This window comes from Papilio machaon, chromosome 24 (assembly GCF_912999745.1).
Source record: "Papilio machaon chromosome 24, ilPapMach1.1, whole genome shotgun sequence".
Lineage (NCBI taxonomy): Eukaryota > Metazoa > Arthropoda > Insecta > Lepidoptera > Papilionidae > Papilio > Papilio machaon.
Genome location: NC_060009.1, coordinates 4,922,610 through 4,944,980, shown reverse-complemented (window position 1 = coordinate 4,944,980; position 22,371 = coordinate 4,922,610). Strand labels below are relative to the sequence as shown.

The following is a 22,371-nucleotide window of genomic DNA, read 5'->3' as shown; positions in this document are numbered from 1 at the left end:
TTTAATGAATTTATTTTCATGTTTTCGCACTAGATTTAAGTAAAAATTTATTTTTAAGTTTAATCGAATTTAAAATATTATAGTTTGTCTTCATGTTTATCACAAAATGTTTGAAATAATATTTTTTTGATTTTTTTTTTCATTGCTGTTCATAGTTTGCATATCATGAAATGTGTTTATTTGTAATCTTTTTTTTAATCAAATAAATTAACTACATGTTTTATTTATACTTTGATATATTTTGTGAACGTGTAAACAATATAAATAAAAAATATTGAAAAAAGGTTTTTCATTTATTTTATTAGTAGAAGCAGAATTAACTCACGCCTGTAACCCAGAGGGGTAGGCAGAGATCACGGACCTTAATTTGGCCAAACGAAGCTCCGCAATCCACTTTTCGCCATTTCGGCAGACGGAACGTGACGGGGGGCGAGCTTCGTCGTTATCTTTTTCTCCCAGGAATTCATTATATGCGGGTTACATTAAGATGTTTTCCTTCACCGTACGAACGTCGGATTAAACAACTCCTTCATCCAAATTAATTTGATTAAAGTTCAATTCATGTTGACTCAACTATTTTCTTGAGGAGGTAGAGTTTTCTTAAATTACAATAATTTTATCTGTGGCAAAAGTCAATATTGGTAGTTTTTGATGTAACATAACTAAAAAAAACCTGTGGTGACCGTACAAAAGTCACCATACATTTTATTATGAGAAAGCCCAATATGTGACACTTAAAATTCTCTCGAGTTTAATTTATTTTACAATGTAGATTGTTTTAACAACAAGCAATGAAATAAATTATTAATTAAAATAAAATTACGAAAATTAAAATTGATTAAAACATTACATTGTTGTATGGCAACATTGACCTTACCGTAAAAGTAAATCCTGTATCGGAACGTGCCCATACCAGCCAGTTACTATCTTTCGTTTTACATCTTTCTTTCCGTTTTGCTAATATTGTTCACGACATCACGAAATAGAAATGATAGCGCGTCAAAACTTGTTGTTGTAGTGTTTCAAGATCTTTGTGTGGTTTTATAACAAAATTCGTGTAATCTACCCAAATTAGAGAACAATCAGTCACCATGTCGAACTTTCAGGGTATGCTGGCAATTAAAAGGGAGGTTCTTATTGCAGGGAAATATAGGATTATTAGAAGAATCGGTGGTGGTTCTTTCGGTGATATTTATCTGGGCATAAACACCGCTAATGGCGAGGTAAGTGATTGTTTCATTATTATACTAATTTTATATACGATTGACGTGTTATTTCAACTTTGAAAAGAGGTCGTCAAGGGGTTGTGAAATTGCGTACATACGTCCGTGTTAGGTTTGACGAAGGCTCAAGGACTAAATGTCGATCTTTGTATCGATTATTACGCACTACGATGTAAATGGAGAAAAATCAAACTGTGATTATTTGTCGTATGACACTATTTTATCATCATGACCGTAATTTCACAATGTTTTGCGCCAAATTAAATATATCGACTTAATGAACCTACTATACCAAATAAAAACCAAACAGAATGAACCTAGCATTATTATCTTTGGTAAAATTTACTTTGAAATCAATAAATTAGACTTGGTTTGCACTTATTGCTTTCTTAAATATTTAAACTGTAAGGAATATTTCTTAAATGTGCACAAAAATTATAATGTTACTATATCCTATCATAAACAGAGTTTTTGGTTTAGAAAAGTGTGATAATATGATCAAATATGGATTTATTACTTTAAGAAATTGTTTATAACAACAAATCTTTGTCATGTCTCGTAGTCTTTCAACTATTACATTGTTCCCTTACTGTTAATACATATTTACAAAAACATATTGTAATCCTTAATTTTCCATAGAGAATAAGTTGAATAACAGGTTTTTAGCAGGTCATAAACAGGTAAAACCTACTGAAAAATTGTTTTTTTGTTATGATGTTTATGTTAATTTGAGTTGACACACTTTTATTCTATTATAACATGTTATTGAGGTCTCAAAGTCAACTCTACTTATTCAAATATCATTGCTGCATATAAAACCTCACATTATTTGTCTTGTAAAAATATACAAAAAACATTGAATGTAAAAGACATACAGTTGTTTTCCGAGACTTCTTCCCTATTTAAAACATACTGTTATTTTGGTTTGGTCAAAGACAAAAACAGGGGTTTAAATGGCGATTATGGACTTGAAAATTAATGGTTAGTGTTAAATCACATAACGTATCATCTTTTATTATTGTCACTGACCATATTATAAATTGACAATAAATTCTGATTTAAATGAATTTGATTTCTTCAATGATTCATCTTCAGCTCACTATATGTCCCTATTGTAGGGCTCTGAGCATACCCTAAGTTAAGGGTGACTAGGCCATAGTCAACCATACTGACCCAGTGCGGGTTGGTTGACTTCATCAGACTTCATCATTGACTTCTCAGATATATGCAGGTTGCATCACAATGTTTTCCTTCAGTATAACAATCTTCAATGATTATTAAGATTAAAATTTTAAATTTGATTCGGCTTGCATTTTATGTGATTTAAGTGAGTATATAAAACATGGGTTCAGTTTTTAAAGTTGTATTCCATAAAGATAGGATTTTAACAAAAGGAAAAATAGATTTATTATTCACAATTTACCAACAGTTTATAATAAGGCTTTAATTAAAGTCAAACTGTGAAAATATGGATGTTAACATACCCAATGTCTCCATCCTGTCATTGCATATATTAAAACAATAAAAATGAATCAATTGTTTTCCCACAAATTTATATTTCCAAGTGCAATGTTATCATAGCAGTGTGAGAAAATATTTGAAAGCATAGAAAACTACACAAGATGTGACAAGACAGCTACAAACCGACAAAGATCTTGTGGTACTTTTTCAACATTGATAAGGGACTGTTGAGCCATTGTTATTTAGTTTCACTGGTACCTACCAGGTTAGATTGGTTTCTACCACTATTTTGTTTCACTAACTGCTGGTTTCTGATACCCTCTGTATAAAACATATCATCCCTATCATCTTTGACAAAACAAAGATAACAATATGTTTTAAACGGAGATTTTGGTCTTAGAAACCAACGATAAGTCATCTAGTTAATGATCAGATTTATATCAGGTTGATAGTAAGTCATTAGTCTTTGGTTATTTATACATTCCAATCATTGAACTGCTCTTGTTATTGTAGTTGCATTATTTTTGCTTTCCTTTATGTTATTTTCCTTATATTGTTAAGTACTTAGCTTTGTTAATAAATATAGAACTATATTTATTTTATAATTTTACATAAATAATTAAAATATAATAAAACATCTCATTTAATAATAATATTTGTTCCAAATACAAGCAGTCTTTCAAAATTAGTGTTATTAGTTTAAACTTCTTTTGAAAATTTACCAACCTGCACTGGGCTACTGGGTGGTTGACTATTGCCTAGTCACCCATAATTTAGGGTAAGCTCTGAGGCCCTCAGTGGGGACATATAGTGGCCTGATGATGAATATTTAATGTTGGTATCTTTTTTTTATTCCATTGAAAAAAAAATTGGAAACTACCAGCGCCATCTATGTCAAAAAAAATTAAATACCATCTTGGACAACTGTGCCATCTAGCATAGCTTAGTAAAAGTGGCAGAGACTACAACAATATTTTTTGGGTGTATCAACTGGCCAGCTTGACTGGTGAAATACCACGACCACACGAGTGTAAATGCCTAATTTTAATCCACATTCCCTTCCCAACCTTATGATGGGATGGAGAAGTAGAATGGTTTTGGGTGGGCAATGCATCTTCAATTGCAGTTGCCCATGGGCAGCAGTAGCTTCAATATTTCGGCGAATTCAGAAAGCTGCTTGATTGTTTGCCACTTCTAATAATAATAAAAAAGCTTTTTTTACATTGACATGGCAATTTAATGCAGAAAAAATTAATAGATATGAAAATTTTCTGGCCTTCAGAATTTTAGTCATTACAGGACAAAAACAAAAAGCAAAAGACACTGTTTTAAGATCAGAAGTCACAATGTAATCTGTATTGGCAATTATTGTCTAGGAAAAAAGTCTCAAATGTCTCTTTCGTTCTTTAATATAATAATTTGATAAAATCACACACGTCTCTATTTAACGTCTGAGATTTTTTCAAATGAAAAAAAGGTTTTAATTTGTGATTTTATTACATGTAATACGGGTGTGACAACACCGAAACTTAAATCCGTTTACCACTTTTCGATTTCATTTAAATAATTTCTTATATCAAGAAAACGTGAAGTTTTTTCGGATTAAGTAATTTGCGACTAAAAAAGCAGAAAATGATGTTAAAACAATTAAATTATACATGGTAACATTTGCAATTTTACGTGCAAAAAACCTGTTAAGTTTTGATTAAAATGTTTTGTAGAATTTTTATTTTTTATCTGGCAACATTGACCAAACATTTCTTATCTGTTTAGTTGTAGAAAATGTAGCCAAGATCTTACTCGTGTTTTTATTGAATAGTGTTTAGTTTTGTGAAGTGTACATAGTGTACTTTTAACTATTTACTTTCCGTATTTGTTAGTGAATATATATATTTAAGAAATCACAATGTTTACGTCCCGACGGGAAGTGTTAATCGCGGGGAAATACAAGATGGTTAGAAGAATAGGTGGTGGATCTTTTGGAGACATTCATTTGGCGATCAATATATCCAGCGGAGAGGTAAAATTAACAAATACATAAACATTTTTAAAGCTATGTACAGATGTGACGTGACCCCAATCATATGCTTCCCGTATGTAACGCCAAACCATAATGGTTTCCATTCAATGACGCACCTTATTCGTGAATGTAATGCAGCTATTTGCATTTCTTTGACTGAAGTGATCTCTACAAATTCTCACACTATGCTTCCTACTTAAACTGAAACGTGTCTAGGCCATATCCTTTTTATTTTGATGTAATGTTACTCGGAAGTTTGTGTAAAGATTGTGAAACTTCAATGACCTGTTTTGAATGAAAACATTCGTGCAATGTATTTTACGTTATTATAAGATATTTTAACTGTTTTCTCATGACCTTACTGCATGCGTGAAATGATAATTGCAACAAAGGCATAACCTGTATTTAGTGAGCAATGTGAATATATTTGTAACAATATTTCAAAGTAAAAAAAAAATAAGATTTATAACCTAGCTGGTATAGGTAGATACATAATTTTCATGTTATCTTTTAACATATGTTACCCAAAGTAAACTTTATGTTAACCAAATGCATTTAATGTTTGTAAACCAATTCAATAAAAATTCTTCTCTTTTATTTTCAAATTGAATGAGAAGGATGTCACTATGTTTTTATACAAGTGTTTCAGCAGTGGAAACTCATAGTAATAAAGTGAACTTAATTCATTGATATCAAGTTTTGCTATTTCATTCAGCCGGTATTTGTTTTAAATGATTCCTATATAATTTGCATTTAATCTTTTGCAGAATAAAATGTATATAATAAATTAACCTAATCTATTATCTCAGCATTTAAGGTAAATAATCTTTCTGTAATACACACAAAAAAAATTATTGGGTTCCAAAATTAAAAGGAAAAATTTATCATATATTAATGTCTTTATTTACCAATATTGGAGATGTTGTTTTCTGTTTCTGGATCACTGTGTTTAAAAAGGCTTCTAGCCAACTATACTGAAAAAAATCTTAACTTTGTAAAGCATTATTTTTTTTAATTTTATAAACCAAGAATAAACACTATAATTTTCTTTGTTGTCTTACTAATATTATAAATGTGAAAGATTAGATGGATAGATGTTTAAAGGTATCTCCAAAAGAGCTTAAAGGATCTAGATATTTGTCACACATGTAGAACATAATCTGGAAAAACATATATGCTACTTACTGAGTTTTTAGTTCCGTGCGGACAAAGTTGCAGGCAAAAGCTGGTGTTAGTATAAATTGCTGTCTTCGTAATATCTTTGAATGTCAGTAAACTAGATCATAGAAAATCCACTTTGTACAAGGCACTTGTTATATTCTAGTTTTTACTAGATTATTGTACTAAGAACTAACTCATGTGACTATTCAATCAGTTAAAAGCAATTTTAAGATTATTAAGAACAGTAAGCATAAACTTTACTTAGATCTTAAATACATGTCTATTATATTTTGATATTAGCTGTTGCCTGTGTTCCCCAGCATGAAATTAAATACCATTGTTACTAAACAATACATAGTCCAACTCCATTGTAACAACTTGGCCCATGTTACTCCCATGTGCATCAGTTACCATCAAAAGTCCCGTCACAATCATTCCAGATATTACTCTGAACAAATGCGATCTTGCAGACAGACAGACAGACAATGATTTTAAAAATAGGTTATATTTATAAACTAGCTTTTACCCGCGACTCTGTCCGCGCAGTATAAAAAAAATATATAACGGACTAAAAATTATCCTATGTCTGTTTCCTGGTTCTAAGCTACCTGCCCACCAATTTTCAGTCAAATCGATTCAGCCGTTCTTGAGTTATAAATAGTGTAACTAACACGACTTTCTTTTATATATATAGATGTGCATAACAAAAAAAAAACATTTTGATATTTAATACCGACTAATTTTATTTATCTGTTGGATGTCTGTATGTGTATAACTGTACTTTTCTTATTTATTTGTAATATTATAGGTAAATGCATCAAAAGATGCTTAAAAACATCTAGTTTTGTGTACTTAAAAATACAGTCGACTCTCGTTAATTCGAAATATTACGAATTATCGAGTTTTTGAAATAACAAATGGTTCGAAATTTGTGAGAGAAAATAAATAAATAAAACTTCGAATTATTAAGTGTTGATCAATTATTGTTTATTAACTGCTATTCTATAACTGCTACCAACGAAAGAATAACAGTAACTGAATGATAATTGATAACTAAACAAACCAATTTGTGAGAAGTGTGTGTCAAATAGTGAAATGAATCATAACAAAAACAAAGGCTCTTTTATGTTGATACAAGTTTGAACTTATCTCAAAATGTACTTACAATCTTTCCGTCTCTTTCTCTCTGCAACTTTGAATTGTCGAGTGTTGGACGCCCGAGTTCGAATAAACGCGTCATTTTGTTATATAGCAATGATTTTTTCATTCGAATTACCAAGTGCATAAAAATGTATTGATTTAGTTCGAAATATAAAGAGATTTTGTAGGGAACTCGTGATAACTTAGAATTATGGATAGGTTCGAATTATCACAGGTTTGAATTAAAGAGAGTCGACTGTAACTAAATTGTTCTGAACATCATTAAATTCTACATATTTATAATTATAATTTTACATAGATATTGTAAATCTGTTCATGTTTTCTTTGCTAAATTATGTTTCACTCCACTAGATAAAACATAAAAACATTATTTTCTTACAAAAAATAGAAGAAAAACGGAGATATTAAAAAATTATAATAATAACAGTATCTCCTTGTTGTATTCTTTCTCTTTCACATATATATTTCAGCTTCCATTTCATCCTTGATTTTGTTACTTTTCACACAATTCGTCCATGTCTGCTTATTTATACTGTAAAAAATAATGCGAACATCATATAAAGACGAATGCACTGTACTTTTTGAAGACATTTTTCTAAAAAAATTGGTAGCTTTTAATCCAATTGTCTTATTGTCTATGGTAGATTTTAAATGTTCTACAACTTGCTTTTGTTAGCCGTCTTTAGGTCTTAACTGAAATTGAACATTAAAACATAATCAACTACTAAATATTAGTTGATTAAATATATTTTGAAAAATATGAAACAAATTCGTGTTTACCATCAACGTGCAATATTTTACTAATCTAATTTGGTAAATAGCTTCTCTCCGCGATGGCAACACTATTGTCGTGACGTCACAGAAATGAGCTGACGTGCTGAAATGAGTTTGTGTCCAATTTTATAGCAATTGATAAAAAAACATTTAATTTCTAATAGATTGTAATAACAACAAATCAAAAAGTGAAGCCTAAAAACACAAAATCAAAATGGTTGTTAAATATTCAATTCACTAACGAGTAATGAAGACAAAAGAAAATGGCTACCATCAAGAAACACACAATTATAGAAACAGGTATCGGAGAATACAAAGTTATCCGAAAAATAGGCTGTGGCAGTTTCGGCGATATTTATTTAGCTGTAAATGATTTAAAAAAGGTACTTTTATTTATAATTTAATTATGAGTCGACATCGTTGCGCGCCTTGTGGCGACTCGCGTGTTTAGTTCTGTTATGAATGTGGTTTCAAACACTATTTTGGTGTATTATTACGTGACTTTAGAACTACACATTTATAATAGCTTATTTTAGTAAATTCTATGTCTTTCATGTCTTTTTTTCTATTTTTAACACCTTAACAAATAGATTCAATATTTTTTGTGTTGTGGTACTTCGAAATTTATTACCAACAAAGATTTTACATTTATCAAAGTTACCGTTACTTTTCTGTTTTTAAAGTCATTACATATCTTCTCACTTTTATACTTCAAATAATTATTGAGTCGGTTTGTTTGGCCTAAATATATTGAACAAAATCAATTTTATATCCAAATTTTTTGTACAGTAACCTTCTGAAGATATGACCTTGCTGTTCTAGTAGTTTTTCATTCATTTTATAATCAAGACAAAAGAAAGGTTATTTATAATTTAATTTGTAAATAGTGACTTAGTTTGAAAGGCACAATGATGTTAAATTATCATCCTTTGCTTGCTGTTGGACATAAGCCTTCCCTAAAGCCTTTCACAGTATGCGGTCCTCCACTTTCCACATCCAATGATATCCTACTGTCCACACTAAACTATTGGTTCACTTGGAGGAAGCGTGCCCCCAAACCCTTGGTGTATAGATGTCTTTTATTATGCTATATTACATAGTAATATACTAAGGTGAACATAAATTTACTACAACACTAATATTGTAGCCCTGTTTTTAAGAAATGAAAATATCACTTTCTAACTAGAATTTTTATGTGCACAATTTAAAAATTATATTATGTCCATACCATGTAGTCCCTTTTCACTCTGATTGATGTTTAATCTAATTATTGAAACACTAGCTGTCTCCCGCAACTCCGTCAGCAGAATTAAAAATAACTTAATTAGTAGCCTATGTGTTCTTCCAGACTATATTCTATATCCATATCAAATTTCATCCAGATCCATTGAGGTGTTCTGGAGATACCTTCTAATAATCCAACGATCTAAATATTCCCATTTATAATATTAATAATATTACCAAGACTATTATGCCTATTTGAAAAAGTTTGAGTGGGACACAATCTCCTTAATTCGAAACTTGAGGGACTTAAAATATTACAAATTATCAAGTGTTTGAAATATCAAATGGTTGGAAATTTGTAAGAGAAAATAAATAAAACTTCAAATTATTAAGTGTTGATCAATTATTATTTATTAACTGCTATTCTATAACAATGTCTAAAGTTTAGAGGTACATTGTACATATGTATGTATTCATAATGTGAATCAATTGATCTTTCAAAAGAACTCTGTTATACTGGTTTGCTTCAAAGCATATTGCTGTTGAGAAGTGTGTGTCAAATAGTCAAACTAATCATAACAAAAACAAAGGCTCTTTTATATTGATACAAGTTGGAACTTGTCCCAAAATGTACTTACAATCTTTCCACCTCTTTCTCTCTACAACTTTGAATTGTTGAGTGTTGAACGCCTATGAGTTCGAATTAACGCGTCATTATGTTATATAGCATTTATTTTTTCTGTTCGAATTACTAAGTGCATAAAAATGTATTGATTTAGTTCGAAATAGGGTACATGATGAGTACATGATAACTTTGAATTAATGAGAGTCGACTGTAACATTGATAGCTTGTTTAAATACATGAGCAATTGCCTGTGACTTTGTCCATGCAGAATTAAAAAAAAAAGAAGTAAAAACATGTCACTCGGGGATAGTGTAGCATTCCAGCAGTGAAATAATTTTTCAAATCAATTCAGTAGTTAAGGAATATATTCAATGCAAATAAACAAACAAATCTTTCCTTTTTATAATTATTAGCATAGATATGGATATATGGAAATATTCACATATTTGTTATTTGTTTGTTACAGGAGGTAGCAGTGAAGATAGAAAACATTAAGGCCCGACACCCTCAGCTTCTCTATGAGAGCCGAGTATATAAAATGCTCCAAGGGGGCATTGGTATACCACATATAAGGTACATACTTAATTTTGGTATATAACATTATCACCTTGGCCTTATCTCACTCATGTGGGGTTGGTAAACAGGGTTTTATAAATCTCAAGTTTTGGCTTAATTAAAGGCAGCTTTAATTTTTGCCTTTTGGTAAATATGTAATACCTGAATTACTTACTTATGCTTACCTGGATAAGCGATAGCTATTTCTTGATCCCATTGGACGGCTTCTATAATTGAGAAGCTTGGTTAGGGAGAAACTTCTGTAGAAAGAAAAATATCAAAGTCCCTTGCACTCCCGCTTATCCAGGTTTGATTGTAAATGCAAAAGTTTGGATGGATGGAAGTTTCTTTACATGTAACTCCAGAAATTTAGAACACATGTCAGTTAGGAATAGTATATTTTAAGAAATTTCATATGGATTTAGTGTTTGTGGGTAGATAGATATTCTCTATATAACATACTAGCTGTTGCCCGCGACTCTGTCCGCGATGAATTAAAAAAAACTTAATAAGTAGCCTATGTGTTCTCCCAGTCTATGTTCTACATCTTTACCAAATTTCATCAAGATGTGTTCCGCTGTTACTGAGATACCTTCAAACAAACATCCACCCACCCACCTAAACATTCCCATTTATAATATAAGATTATATTTGAATAGCGTCGGAACAAAAACTGATAAATTACATTGTTTTTTTTTTTGTGAAAAAGTAGAAATATGGCATCATAAAAAAATTTCAAAATTTGATTTAACAGTTTTTGTTTAGATGTTCCTCATTTAGTGTTTAGAAGATATGAATAATGTATCTAAATTCATACAATATTTCTTACCCTGACCCTTGAATATGAGTTGTAGATATTAATGACAGCCTTCTTATGCAAATATATTGTTGACCTCAATACTTGGTCATAACACAAGGTCTTAGGTTTGAGTGAAGTGTGATTTGTCTGTGAGTGTTGTTAAGTTTTGTTTAAGTTTACAGTTGTTTGTCAAATTTAATTAACTGATGTATGGTTCTTTTTGTTTTTCCTAAAGTTTAATTTCAAGTTGTACATATTCGTAATGATTTTGTGATTTTTTTAATATGTATGTCAAAAAAATCTTCTTTCTATTCCCGCCCTTTTCGTATAAGGAAAGGATGGGAAGAGGAAGTGGATTTGATGTCGGAGAATGCATAAGGTAGCATGAAGTAAGGGGAAATGTTCTCTTCCTGTGTGTCCTCTTCCACCAATAAAAGGTCTGCAAACCAAGCATCTACAATTGCGGATGTCTATTCAAGTTGACATTTTTTGTTTTAATTAATAGTGAACCCCATCGTTTTTTCGATGATTTTGCCAACGTCAAGGTTGAAGATAAATGAGAGTGTTAACTGTGTGTCACCAAAATATTAAATAGCAAAAGACAATCAAGGTAACAGGGTCCGGAATGCTCTGAGAAATGACAAGTTGACACTTGCTTATTTGCCTCCTTATAATATTTAAAAAACGATTTTTGATAGAGGTCATTGCCCTCAATGTTAATAAGATGTTTATTGCAGATGGTATGGGTACGAGAAGGACCACAACATCCTCGTGATGGATCTGCTGGGGCCTTCCCTCGAGGACCTCTTCAACTTCTGCTCGCGACAGTTCACAATCAAGACTGTTCTCATGTTAGCCGGTCCGTATCACTTTTTTGTCAGATAGTAGTGACTTTAAAACAATATAATTCACGCCCGTAACTCAGAGGGGTTGGCAGAGACCACGGACCTCCGTTTGGCGAGGTCCTTACACCTCTCTCGTTTCTTCTACATTCATACATCTGTACATACATGCACACCAGTTTCTGATGCTCCTAATACCGCCCTTCTTGATTATCTCTGGACGGTAAAAGTTCGTTTGGGAAAAATATGACTTAGTCACATTTCATGTGTGCATTAGCAAAAATATATAACAAGTTATATATCAATGGACAGGGTTATATTAACTAAATTGTAACTGTATTGTAAGATGTTAACTTTTGGTAGCAAGTCTAGTTATGTATAAAGCATAGTTGATGTAATTGGTTTTTTTTTTTTTTTTTGGAAAATTGTGGAAATTTATTTAATTGATAAAACATTTTATAACCTTGTTTCTGTTTGTATTTTATGCTACAATTTGGATTATTAAGGTAATTAATAAACTTCATTTGCACTGATTTTCAAACGATAGTTTCTGCTTTTACTTTAAAAAAAAACAGTGTAAATATCAAGGGATTCGACAATACTTAGTAATGACTCATATTTCATTGTTTGTAAGAATTTACAAGGCGTTCAGTTAGGATTTAATGTTGGTCGACCTAACAATTATTTCTTCCAATGTTGTATTAGTAGATAATGTTTATAACCCATAATTTGTCGTTCATAAGAGTTTAATGGCGCAGTTTTTGTCACTTTAACCGATTTTTGTCATCCGACGTCGTATTAAGCGGTTAAATATTTTAGATCAAATGCTGGGTCGCGTGGAATTTATCCACTGCAAGTGCTTTATACACCGCGATATAAAGCCGGATAACTTTTTGATGGGCATCGGCCGTCACTGCAACAAGCTTTACATGATTGACTTCGGCCTCGCAAAGAAGTTCCGCGACCTGCGCACGCGCGCCCACATATCATATCGCGAGGATAAAAATTTGACTGGTGAGTAAACATTGATTAAACACTCTTAAAACTATTTATTAATTTAAAAAACAACACACTGTATAACTATTTATTAATTCAAAAAAAACAACACACTGTATAACTATTTATTAATTTAAAAAAACAACACACTGTATAACTATTTATTAATTTTAAAAAAACAACACACTGTATAACTATTTATTAATTTAAAAAAAACAACACACTGTATAACTATTTATTAATTTAAAAAAAACAACACACTGTACACTGTATATGAGACACTAGTGAAGGTGAATTTCATGATAACTCTTCAAAATAGGTTCAGTTGTTTAGGCTACAATTATTGACATATATATCTAACCTACTTTATACAAAAAAACATCATCCTGTTGTCATTCGGTTAAAAAGAAATTGTCGTTCTTTTTTTTTGATAATATTGATGATGTGTACAAAGGTGGCATAAGTTTTAAATAAAGAGGTAAATTGTGTGAATAAGAGATAATTCCAAATGATATGGTAGTGAAATGTACGAAGTGCGATGTGTTTAGGCACAGCGCGTTACGCCTCCATCAACGCGCACCTCGGCATTGAGCAGTCACGGCGGGACGACATGGAGTCGCTCGGATATGTACTTATGTACTTCAATAGGTATGTTTGTATTCATTTATATGTCTTATCTTACTTATATTATAAACTAGCTTTTACCCGCGACTCCGTCCGCGCGGAATAAAAAATAGAAAACAGGGTAAAAATTATCCTATGTCCGTTTCCTGGTTCTAAACTACCTGGCCACCAATTTTCAGTCAAATCGATTCCGCCGTTCTTGAGTTATAAATAGTGTAACTAACACGACTTTCTGACTATATATATAGATATAAATGTTTAGATGGATGGATGGATGGATGTTTGTTTGAAGGTATCTCCGGAACGGATTCAGATGAAATTTGGTTTAGATGTAGAACATAGTCTGGAAGAACATATTACTTATTAAGTTTTTTTTTTAAATTCCGGGCGGTCGGAATCGCGGGTAACACCTAGTATTATAATAAAGCGTAAGCACACTTCTTTATAACGCAAGCTCGTAGCAATTTTTTTTATATAACACGCGTTTAAGTCCCTTTGATTAACAGAAAAAAAACTTTTATCTCGACCTGTTGGCTATAGTGACGTTTTTTTATTGAACAAAACCTGTTGCGTCGTCACGTCGCCGTCGCCACTGACCGTTCGCGGAAATTGTGACTCACAGACACACTCATGTTTTTTTATTGATTTAAACTACCTTTAGAATATATTTATTACATTCTAAAAAAATATTATCAGTCGCGGACTTCCATTGCAAAAACAAAACATAAGCAATATAGTCTCTTTAATTTAAAAAAAATGTGGGTAGTGGAAATCTGTTGTAAAAAAATATTTATTTCCTGATAAAATAAGATGATAATTATTTTCACGTTTGATGAAAACTGTAACCCTATATTTAAAATCACTCGTATTTTTTTGTACATAGTAATATTGAAATTTCCAATATCATTAGTTGGAAAATAAATGCATGTGATTTTTTCCGGAACCCCTTCCAAATTACGAACCTCACGTGATTAATGAACTCTAAGTGATAATTAAATAATTAATGATGAACATCGATCATAGCTTATATAAATTTGTCATACAAATTTAGATTTAGGTACTCTGAGTGGTTCCTACTGGGACTATTGGTTCCTGAGACTTAAATCTCTGTATAATATCGTCATCCCTGTCATTATCTTTGAAAAAACAGAGATAGTAAAATATTTTAAACGGGTATTTTGGTCTCAGAAACCTACAGTTAGTACGGTAGTAAGCGTTTAGGATTGGTCCTACCTCACATCGCGGATGCTTTGTTTCGACAAGTATGACGTATTAAGCAAATTGCGACGGATTTCTTTGACCTACACCCGAAAAACACGACCGACACACTTACACAATACGTTTTGATACGTTATTTCTGACCGACTTGTATAATGTGAAGATAGTTTTGTGTAATTTTGACCTTTATGTGTTGTGTTTTAAAGTTCAATTTCACATGATGTTGATTTGAAGGTCGATTCGAGTTAGATGTTCAAAGTTACCGTTAGACATTGCTTGAGACGATACTTTATGTATAGGTGAAAATAATCTTTATTTTTTTTTTCTTTTTATGGAAGCGATGTTTTTGTTAGGTAATAAAAATGTTTCTAAAACATAGTTTGACTATAATTAATTATTCAATTACTAGCCGTCGCTCGTGAATTCGTCCGCGCAGAATTAAAAAGAACTTTATTAGTAGCTAATGTCTTCTTCCAGACTATGTTCTCTAAATATGTGGCAAATTTAACCGAGATCCATTGATACCTTCTAACAGACATACATCTAAATATTCGCATTTATAATATTAAGTATGATTTTAAATATTATAAACCTAGCTTTTGACCGCGACGTCGTCCGCGCGGAATAAAAAAAAAATGCACACAAGATAAAAAAGTTCCTATGTCCGTCTCCTAGTTCTAAGCTACCTCCCCATCAATTTTCAGCTAAATCAGTTCGACCGATCTTGTGTTATAAATAGTGTAACTAACACGATTTCCTTTTATATATATAGATGTTCTTCCACTTCCAAAGCCGGGACAAGTTGTTAATTACTAACGTTGGCAAAAAATTATAAAAACAAAACAGCTCGACGCAAAAATATCTTATCTATTCTATATCTGACAGACTTTCTAAATTGGCTGTGTACAGATTTATGCATAATCTGTTTATATAATCCTTTGGTGAACTGTTATTTGACTATTTGCATAATACTAATGCATCTACACTAATCGTTGGTTTCTGAGACCAAAATAACCGTGTAAAACATATTATTATCTCTGTTTTGTCAAAGATAATGACAGGGATGACTATATGTTTTATACAGAGATTTTGGTCTTTGAATCCAATGGTAAGAGTTAGACAGGCTGTAGTGTTTATGACAATAACCTTAAGGAAATTGCCTAATCCATAATATTACGACGGCAATAACTGTAAATACAGACAAAACTTATAAATAACAATATTTGACTCGTAAATAATAATATCTAGACCAGGGATTACCAAAGTGACACCTTGGGGTTGACATAAAAGAAAATTGATTTTGGGGATCGACGAGGTCTAAAAATCGACCCCTATTAATAATAGTCTGCTAATTTAAAGCATTGCTAATTCTCACTCTGTTTTGTATTGATCTAAGTCAGAATGAAAAATAACATTCTGTAGCAGCTGTTTTAAGTTAGCGGACCATTATGAATAGGGGGATTGATCTTAAAAGTAGGTAATTTTGCCATAATGGGGTCTGAGACAACAGTTCATTTTGAAAAAGGGGTCACTTGTCCAAAATAGTTTGGGCGTTCCTGATCTAGACTTTTCCATGTCGAGTTTTTTGTATTAAAAAGCATTTTAATTTCTTTTTTTCTATAGTTTGTATGTTAAAATGCGTAAAACGAATTATTTAGTATAATGTTGTAACATTTCAGGGGCTCTTTGCCATGGCAGGGACTGAAAGCTATAACAAAGAAGCAGAAATATGAAAGAATTAGCGAGAAGAAGATGTCGACGCCCGTCGAAGTGCTCTGCAAGGTAAGTATTGTCTTACTATTGATTATATTTAAAATACTAGTTGTTGTCCGCGACATGCCTTACATGTGCAAATAAAAAACCGAATGTTTTATGTTGTTGCAAAATTATAGAGTAATTATGTTCAGAACCAAATTTGAATGTATTCCGTGGGTAATATTTTTTGTGTGATGAAATGTTTTTTTTTTAATTACAGTCAAAATCTGTTATAACGACATCGAAGGGACTACTCATATTGAGTCGTAAAAACCGATAGTTGTAACAACCGGTGACAGGTATTAATAGGAAAGATATGTAATAACATTCAGCCAGGACCTTTGATTTTGGTCAATTTAACCGGTATGTTGTTCTAAACGATGTCGCCATAAACGGTTTTGACTGTATATTGTATTTTTGTGACCATTTTCATCTAAATCTGTTTGCACTTTGTGGAGTCTTTCGCTTTCACGTGATGGATCTGATGTATTTTAAATGATCTAATACTAGTTTTCGACCGCGACTCCGTCCAGTATAATATGTGCTGTTCTAGACTATGTTCTACATCTGTGGCAAATTTCATCAAGATCCGTTGAGCCTTTCCGTAGATATCTTGTATTAAACATCCATCCATCTAAACATTCGCATTTATAATATTAGTAAGATTGAACCGTATTTATTGTATTATCAGGGTTTCCCGGCCGAGTTTGCGATGTATTTAAATTACTGCCGCGGTCTCACATTCGACGAGGCGCCTGACTACATGTATCTTAGACAGGTAAAAACTGTTTGTTACCAATGAAATGCTTGAGAAATTTTGTAAAGAACATATTTATATATTTATAAATAGATAATGCCCGCGACTCAGTCTGCGCGGAATTAAAAAAAAAACAAAGAGGCTATATGTTCTTTCTGACTATGTTCTACATCTGTGCCAAATTTCATCAAGATCTGTTGAGTCGTTCCAGAGATACCTTCAAACAAATATCCATCCATCTAAACATTCGCATTTATAATGTTAGTAAGATTTTTCAATAAATTTTGCATACTGAATGATGGTGTAAAAGAGGATGTCTAAAGAAGGCAGTGAAATCAAATACGACTGCTGAAGTAGACAAATGTAACAGTATAAAGATTGAATAAAACTGGGATAATTACAATTTTCTATTAAGGTTTATCTCTCCTGAATAGCAATTTACGGTAAAATGACTATATGATGTATTATTTTCAGCTGTTCCGCATCTTGTTCCGTACGATGAACTACCAGTATGACTACACATTCGACTGGACCATACTGCGACAGCGCAAGCAGACCATGGAGGCGGGCGCCGCCGCAGCAGACCGCCGCTCGCCCTCCGTGCAGCGCCGCGCGCAGCAGCCCCCGCAACCCCCACCCAACAACGAGGTACTGCATCTCACAACACTTCACACTTCACATTACACTTGACATCACACATCACACTACACTTTACATCATACTACACACTACACTTGACATCACACTTCATAATACACTTGACATAACACTTCACACTACACTTGACATCACACATCACACTACACTTGACATCACACTTCACAACTTACGAGACCTCACATCTCACTAGCACCTTACAACTCTAGGATCTCACAACTCGCAGAACTCACATTTCAGAAATCAAGAAACCTCACATCTCACTAGCACCTCACATCACATGAGTGAGGTCATCTACAGACATAGACCGACACCTCAAAACTAACCTCACACTGACCTAGACCCACGCATAAACTGACGAAGCCTAATAACTGAGATGAACTGAAATATCCATAAACAGGCAAATGTGAGGCCTGACCTTACATTTGTCGTTTTCAATACGGGACTAATTTTGTTACAGATGTAGACCCCATATTTAAATTTACCTGACCGCACTCTTGAAATGACTTTACAGAACAAGTGTTACTATGATCCAACTTCACACTCTTCTTACCTAATCGTGCCTCATAACAGACCTAGGCTCAGACCTATACGTCGTTACACGTACTCATAATCGACCTAGCTTTATAATCACTTCATCTGCCTATCTGCTACCTAACAATACCTGCCTAAATTTAATCTCATGTTAGTTTTCCTTATCTCTTAGTGACCTCCATTTTATTAATAACTAGCTTTTTCCCGCAACTCTGTCCGCGCGGAATAAAAAAAAATAGAAAACGGGGTAAAAATTACCCTATGTCCCTCTCCTAGTTCTAAGCTACCTGCCCACCAATTTTCAGTCAAATCGATTCAGCCGTTCTTGAGTTATAAATAGTGTAACTAACACGACTTTCTTTTATATATATAGATTGTTGATTTCCGTCAAATTAAAGCTTTCTTCTTAGGTGAAGTCAGCGCATGCGACCGCAGACTCCGCAGCTAACAAACAGACAGTGAAGGGACATCAGTCTGTCAGCCAAATGAAGAAGAAACTAACCGCCATCTCCTAATATAAAATCCATACATACAATATACATACATACATCTTGTTCTAATATTTGAATAATAACTAATTTATATTAAGTCAAAATTTGACGGAATAATCATATTATAGGAGGATATCAAATTATTAGTATTTTTAGGCAATTTTTTTATTTATTTAGTACAATGTTTCGTATTTTAAGATTTGTGGCTGAGTTTTTGGTTTGAAAAAAATTTTTTTTTCTATTTAATAAGGACTTTTAAAAGTTTTTTTTCTTGTAGTTTTTATATGGAATATAAATGTCGTAGTTAAATTGTATTGTATGACAGAGATGTCTTTGTCCAGTTGATATAGAATTGACGGTAACAATTTTGTCGATGGTTAATGTTGTTTTATTACTTTTTTTTTATATATTGATAATGTAAAAAGTTAAAGCAAAAGAAACTTTTATATAATTCTCAATCCATTGAGTGCTTAAAATAATAGTATATTAATTATTAAACATGAATTATTTTTCAAAGTTTTGTTGGTTTTTTTTTTTATTTGAACTTACAATTTCAAGATCTTAAGGAATTGATTGTATGTTCTCTTTTAAATTATATTTAATAGTTAATTTAGTTAATACATGTAAATAAAAAAAAAATTAAACTCTTAATTTTCTATTTGACGTCATCTTGTTATTGGTGGTATTTACAAATTAAAAAAAATAGTTTTTGTCACCTCTTTTCGATATTAGTGTATTTTCGTATATTAATATATCATTAAATTAACTTTAGTAAAACATTATTCATATATTTCATTATATTTTCTAATAATTCATCTAATTTCATTATATTTTATTAGCTGTTCCTCGCGACTCCGTCTACGCGGATTAAAAAAACTGTAGCCTTTGTTGTTCTTTCAGACTATGTTCTATATCCATGACTAATTTTATCCACATCCATTGAGCCGTTCTGGAGATACATTGAAACAAACATCCATACATCCATCCAAACATTCGCATTTATAATATTAGTAAGATTATGTAGCATGTATTTATAAAGTATATTAACTAATACAGTTATGTTGTCACAGAGATATTTCCTTAAAACATATTTAATATGAGAAATCTATACTATAGATTGACATATTTATCTGACCCGGTGGCCATAAAACAAATAATGGTAACACACTACTTTCCTGTCAATGTCAAAATTGTCACAAGATTCTTGTACAGTAGTTGCCTGGTCTTTCTTTTATGTCATTTCCCTATTATTGAGGGATTACCCATTGAGCGTCGGTGGCTCAGGGGTTAAGCCCTTGACTTGCAATCTGCAGGTCCTGGGTTCGAATCCCGCCATGTACCAATGTGTTTTTGATTTACATATGAACATTTATCCCATGTTCTTACGATGAAGGAAAACATCGTGATGCTGCACATATCTGAGAAGAAATTCAATGATATGTGTGAAGTCAACATGCACTGAGCTGTGGTTGACTATGACCTAGTCATACCTAACTTAGGGTAGGCTCCGAGCCCCTCAGTGGGGACGTACAGTGAGCTGATGATGATTTCCCTATTACTTAAGTTTTTCATATTTCTTTTGATAGAACTAACCACAATTCAGCGTCATTTACCGGCTAAGATAAACTTGTCGTTAACTACACTAACCGTTGGTTTCTGAAATTGAAATCCCTGTTTAAAACAAATTACAGGGATGATATGTTTTATAGCAGTGTTTCTCAAAGTGGGCGATAACGCCCCCTTGGTGGGTGTTTGAAACCTAGGAGGGGGCGATAAGGGGCCCAAAAAATGGGGCATTGAAATTAATTAAAGTAATGAAATTGTGGTTTTTAAGTTTTAGGGCTGAATAAAAATTATGGGCGCTCTGAAATATAATTGATTTTCAAAGGGGGCGGTGAAAGAAATAAGTTTGACAATCACTGTTTTATACAAAGATTTTGGTCTCAGAAGCCAACGGTTGTCTTTATTAATAAAAACTGACGCATTTAAAATAGTTACCAACTTAGTATACATTTCTCATACTAAATATACAATAAGACGCAATGATTATTTTCTAAAGTGTTGAAATAATGAATTAATTTGTTTTTTTTTATTTTTTTTTTCAGTGAAAACGAGTAAGGCGTTCGGCGGCTACAAGCGGTCCGGCGAAAAAGAGAACGCGATAGCATCCGAGTGCGCCCCGACTTGTGTGTGTGTGTGTTTGTGTGTCGCCGGCCCCGCTTTGCTGTACATCGGCGCTGTTACATGCGCCGTTTAGCCAATTTAAGCCAAAAATAAACTATTAATTTATAATTTTCATAAAAACTCAACTCCAGAAAGTTGACTTTTAACGTTTCAACTTCAGAAAGTTTGACTTTTAAGGTTTCAGCTTCAGAAAGTTTGACTTTTAAGGTTTCAACTTCAGAAAGTTTGACTTTTAAGGTTTCAACTCCAGAAAGTTTGACTTTTAAGGTTTCAACTCCAGAAAGTTCGACTTTCTTGGGCTTTTCTCGAAAGTTGTGACTCCGGATGAATCGTATAAAGTTGTGACTCTTTAGAGATGAACTCGGACAGCTACGCCAAGATTAGGTCGTAAGGTTTCGGACTGTTGTATGTATTATTATTTTGTATGGATCGCCAATAATTTGATTCATTGAAGTTTTGTTTATGAGAACTTGCAAACAAATGGTTGACCATTTAATATTTATAACAAAGGTTTTCTAAACGTTTAGTCAGTTTTAGGAAGTTATTGTGATTTGATGGATATATGATACATAAAACGAATTAAATACAATTTAAATACTCATTAATTGTGAAAAAAAAATGTTTTTTTTGAAAAGTTATGGTTATTTTTTGGTTTATTTTGGCTTTTAGTGCAGTAATGCTATATGAAGGCGTCGAACGCTAAAATGACGTATAACCTTTTTCTAACAGAGAGGCCTTTTTAAGTTAACGATCTAAAAATAAAATAATTTTATATTAATTAAAAAAATAAAAATAAAATGAAATTTAATTTACAAACTAATTCTTGTGTACTCCTACACAATGTTAAGTTTTTTTTTTAAATTTTGTCTGAATTGTGCGTCAATGGACTGCTATATTTTATATAAGTATATAAAGAGTATATAATAAAATACTTGTCAAATTTATGTAAGCGAATGGACAAATACGTTCTCTTAGTTAATGTACTCTGAAATAACTTAGTTTTTTTTTATTTGCTAGTGTTACAAAAACTCTTTATTAATTAGTATATTAAGGTAATGTTTCGACTTGGCATTTGTTGCCGTATGAAAGTAAAACATAACCGTTTTTTTAGAAGCGAATTATTGGATAAAAAATAATTAAAAAATTATCGATTAACTATATAATAGGTTTCTGTAATGAGATGAGTAAAAAAAAAATGGAAAAAAACTAAAAAAAAAATAGTCGTAAGCGACCAGATTTGCTACCGATTGGCGAATTGAAAAAATTGTTTTCGACAGATCGACTAAAATGTAAATAGAACTAGATATTCC

General features: G+C 32.0%; 1 protein-coding gene across 4 annotated transcripts; it reads left to right on the top strand.

Moving 5' to 3' along the window:
- The first annotated feature begins 883 nt into the window (after positions 1–883).
- On the top strand, positions 884–21,024 carry LOC106717347 (casein kinase I). Of its 4 annotated transcripts, none has more exons than XM_045683964.1 (9): positions 884–1,223; positions 10,116–10,222; positions 11,741–11,862; positions 12,665–12,859; positions 13,390–13,489; positions 16,363–16,465; positions 17,130–17,216; positions 17,670–17,843; positions 20,983–21,024. In XM_045683964.1, the coding sequence occupies exons 1-9, from the start codon at positions 1,092–1,094 to the stop codon at positions 20,983–20,985; spliced, it is 1,023 nt and encodes a 340-aa protein (XP_045539920.1). In that variant the 5' UTR covers positions 884–1,091; the 3' UTR covers positions 20,986–21,024. The 4 variants fall into 4 exon arrangements, with proteins under 4 accessions (XP_045539920.1, XP_045539923.1, XP_045539922.1 ...); XM_045683967.1 differs by lacking the exon at positions 20,983–21,024 and adding an exon at positions 18,797–18,936; XM_045683966.1 differs by lacking the exon at positions 884–1,223 and adding an exon at positions 4,451–4,704.
- Positions 21,025–22,371: the final 1,347 nt, after the last annotated feature.

Excerpts from the sequence above, each read along its gene's own strand:
- LOC106717347 (XM_045683967.1), top strand. The coding sequence starts at position 1,092 with ATGTCGAACTTTCAGGGTATGCTGGCAATTAAAAGGGAGGTTCTTATT. Across the intron at positions 12,860-13,389 it reads CGAGGATAAAAATTTGACTG|GCACAGCGCGTTACGCCTCC; the intron begins GTGAGTAAACAT and ends CGATGTGTTTAG. Across the intron at positions 16,466-17,129 it reads CCGTCGAAGTGCTCTGCAAG|GGTTTCCCGGCCGAGTTTGC; the intron begins GTAAGTATTGTC and ends TTGTATTATCAG.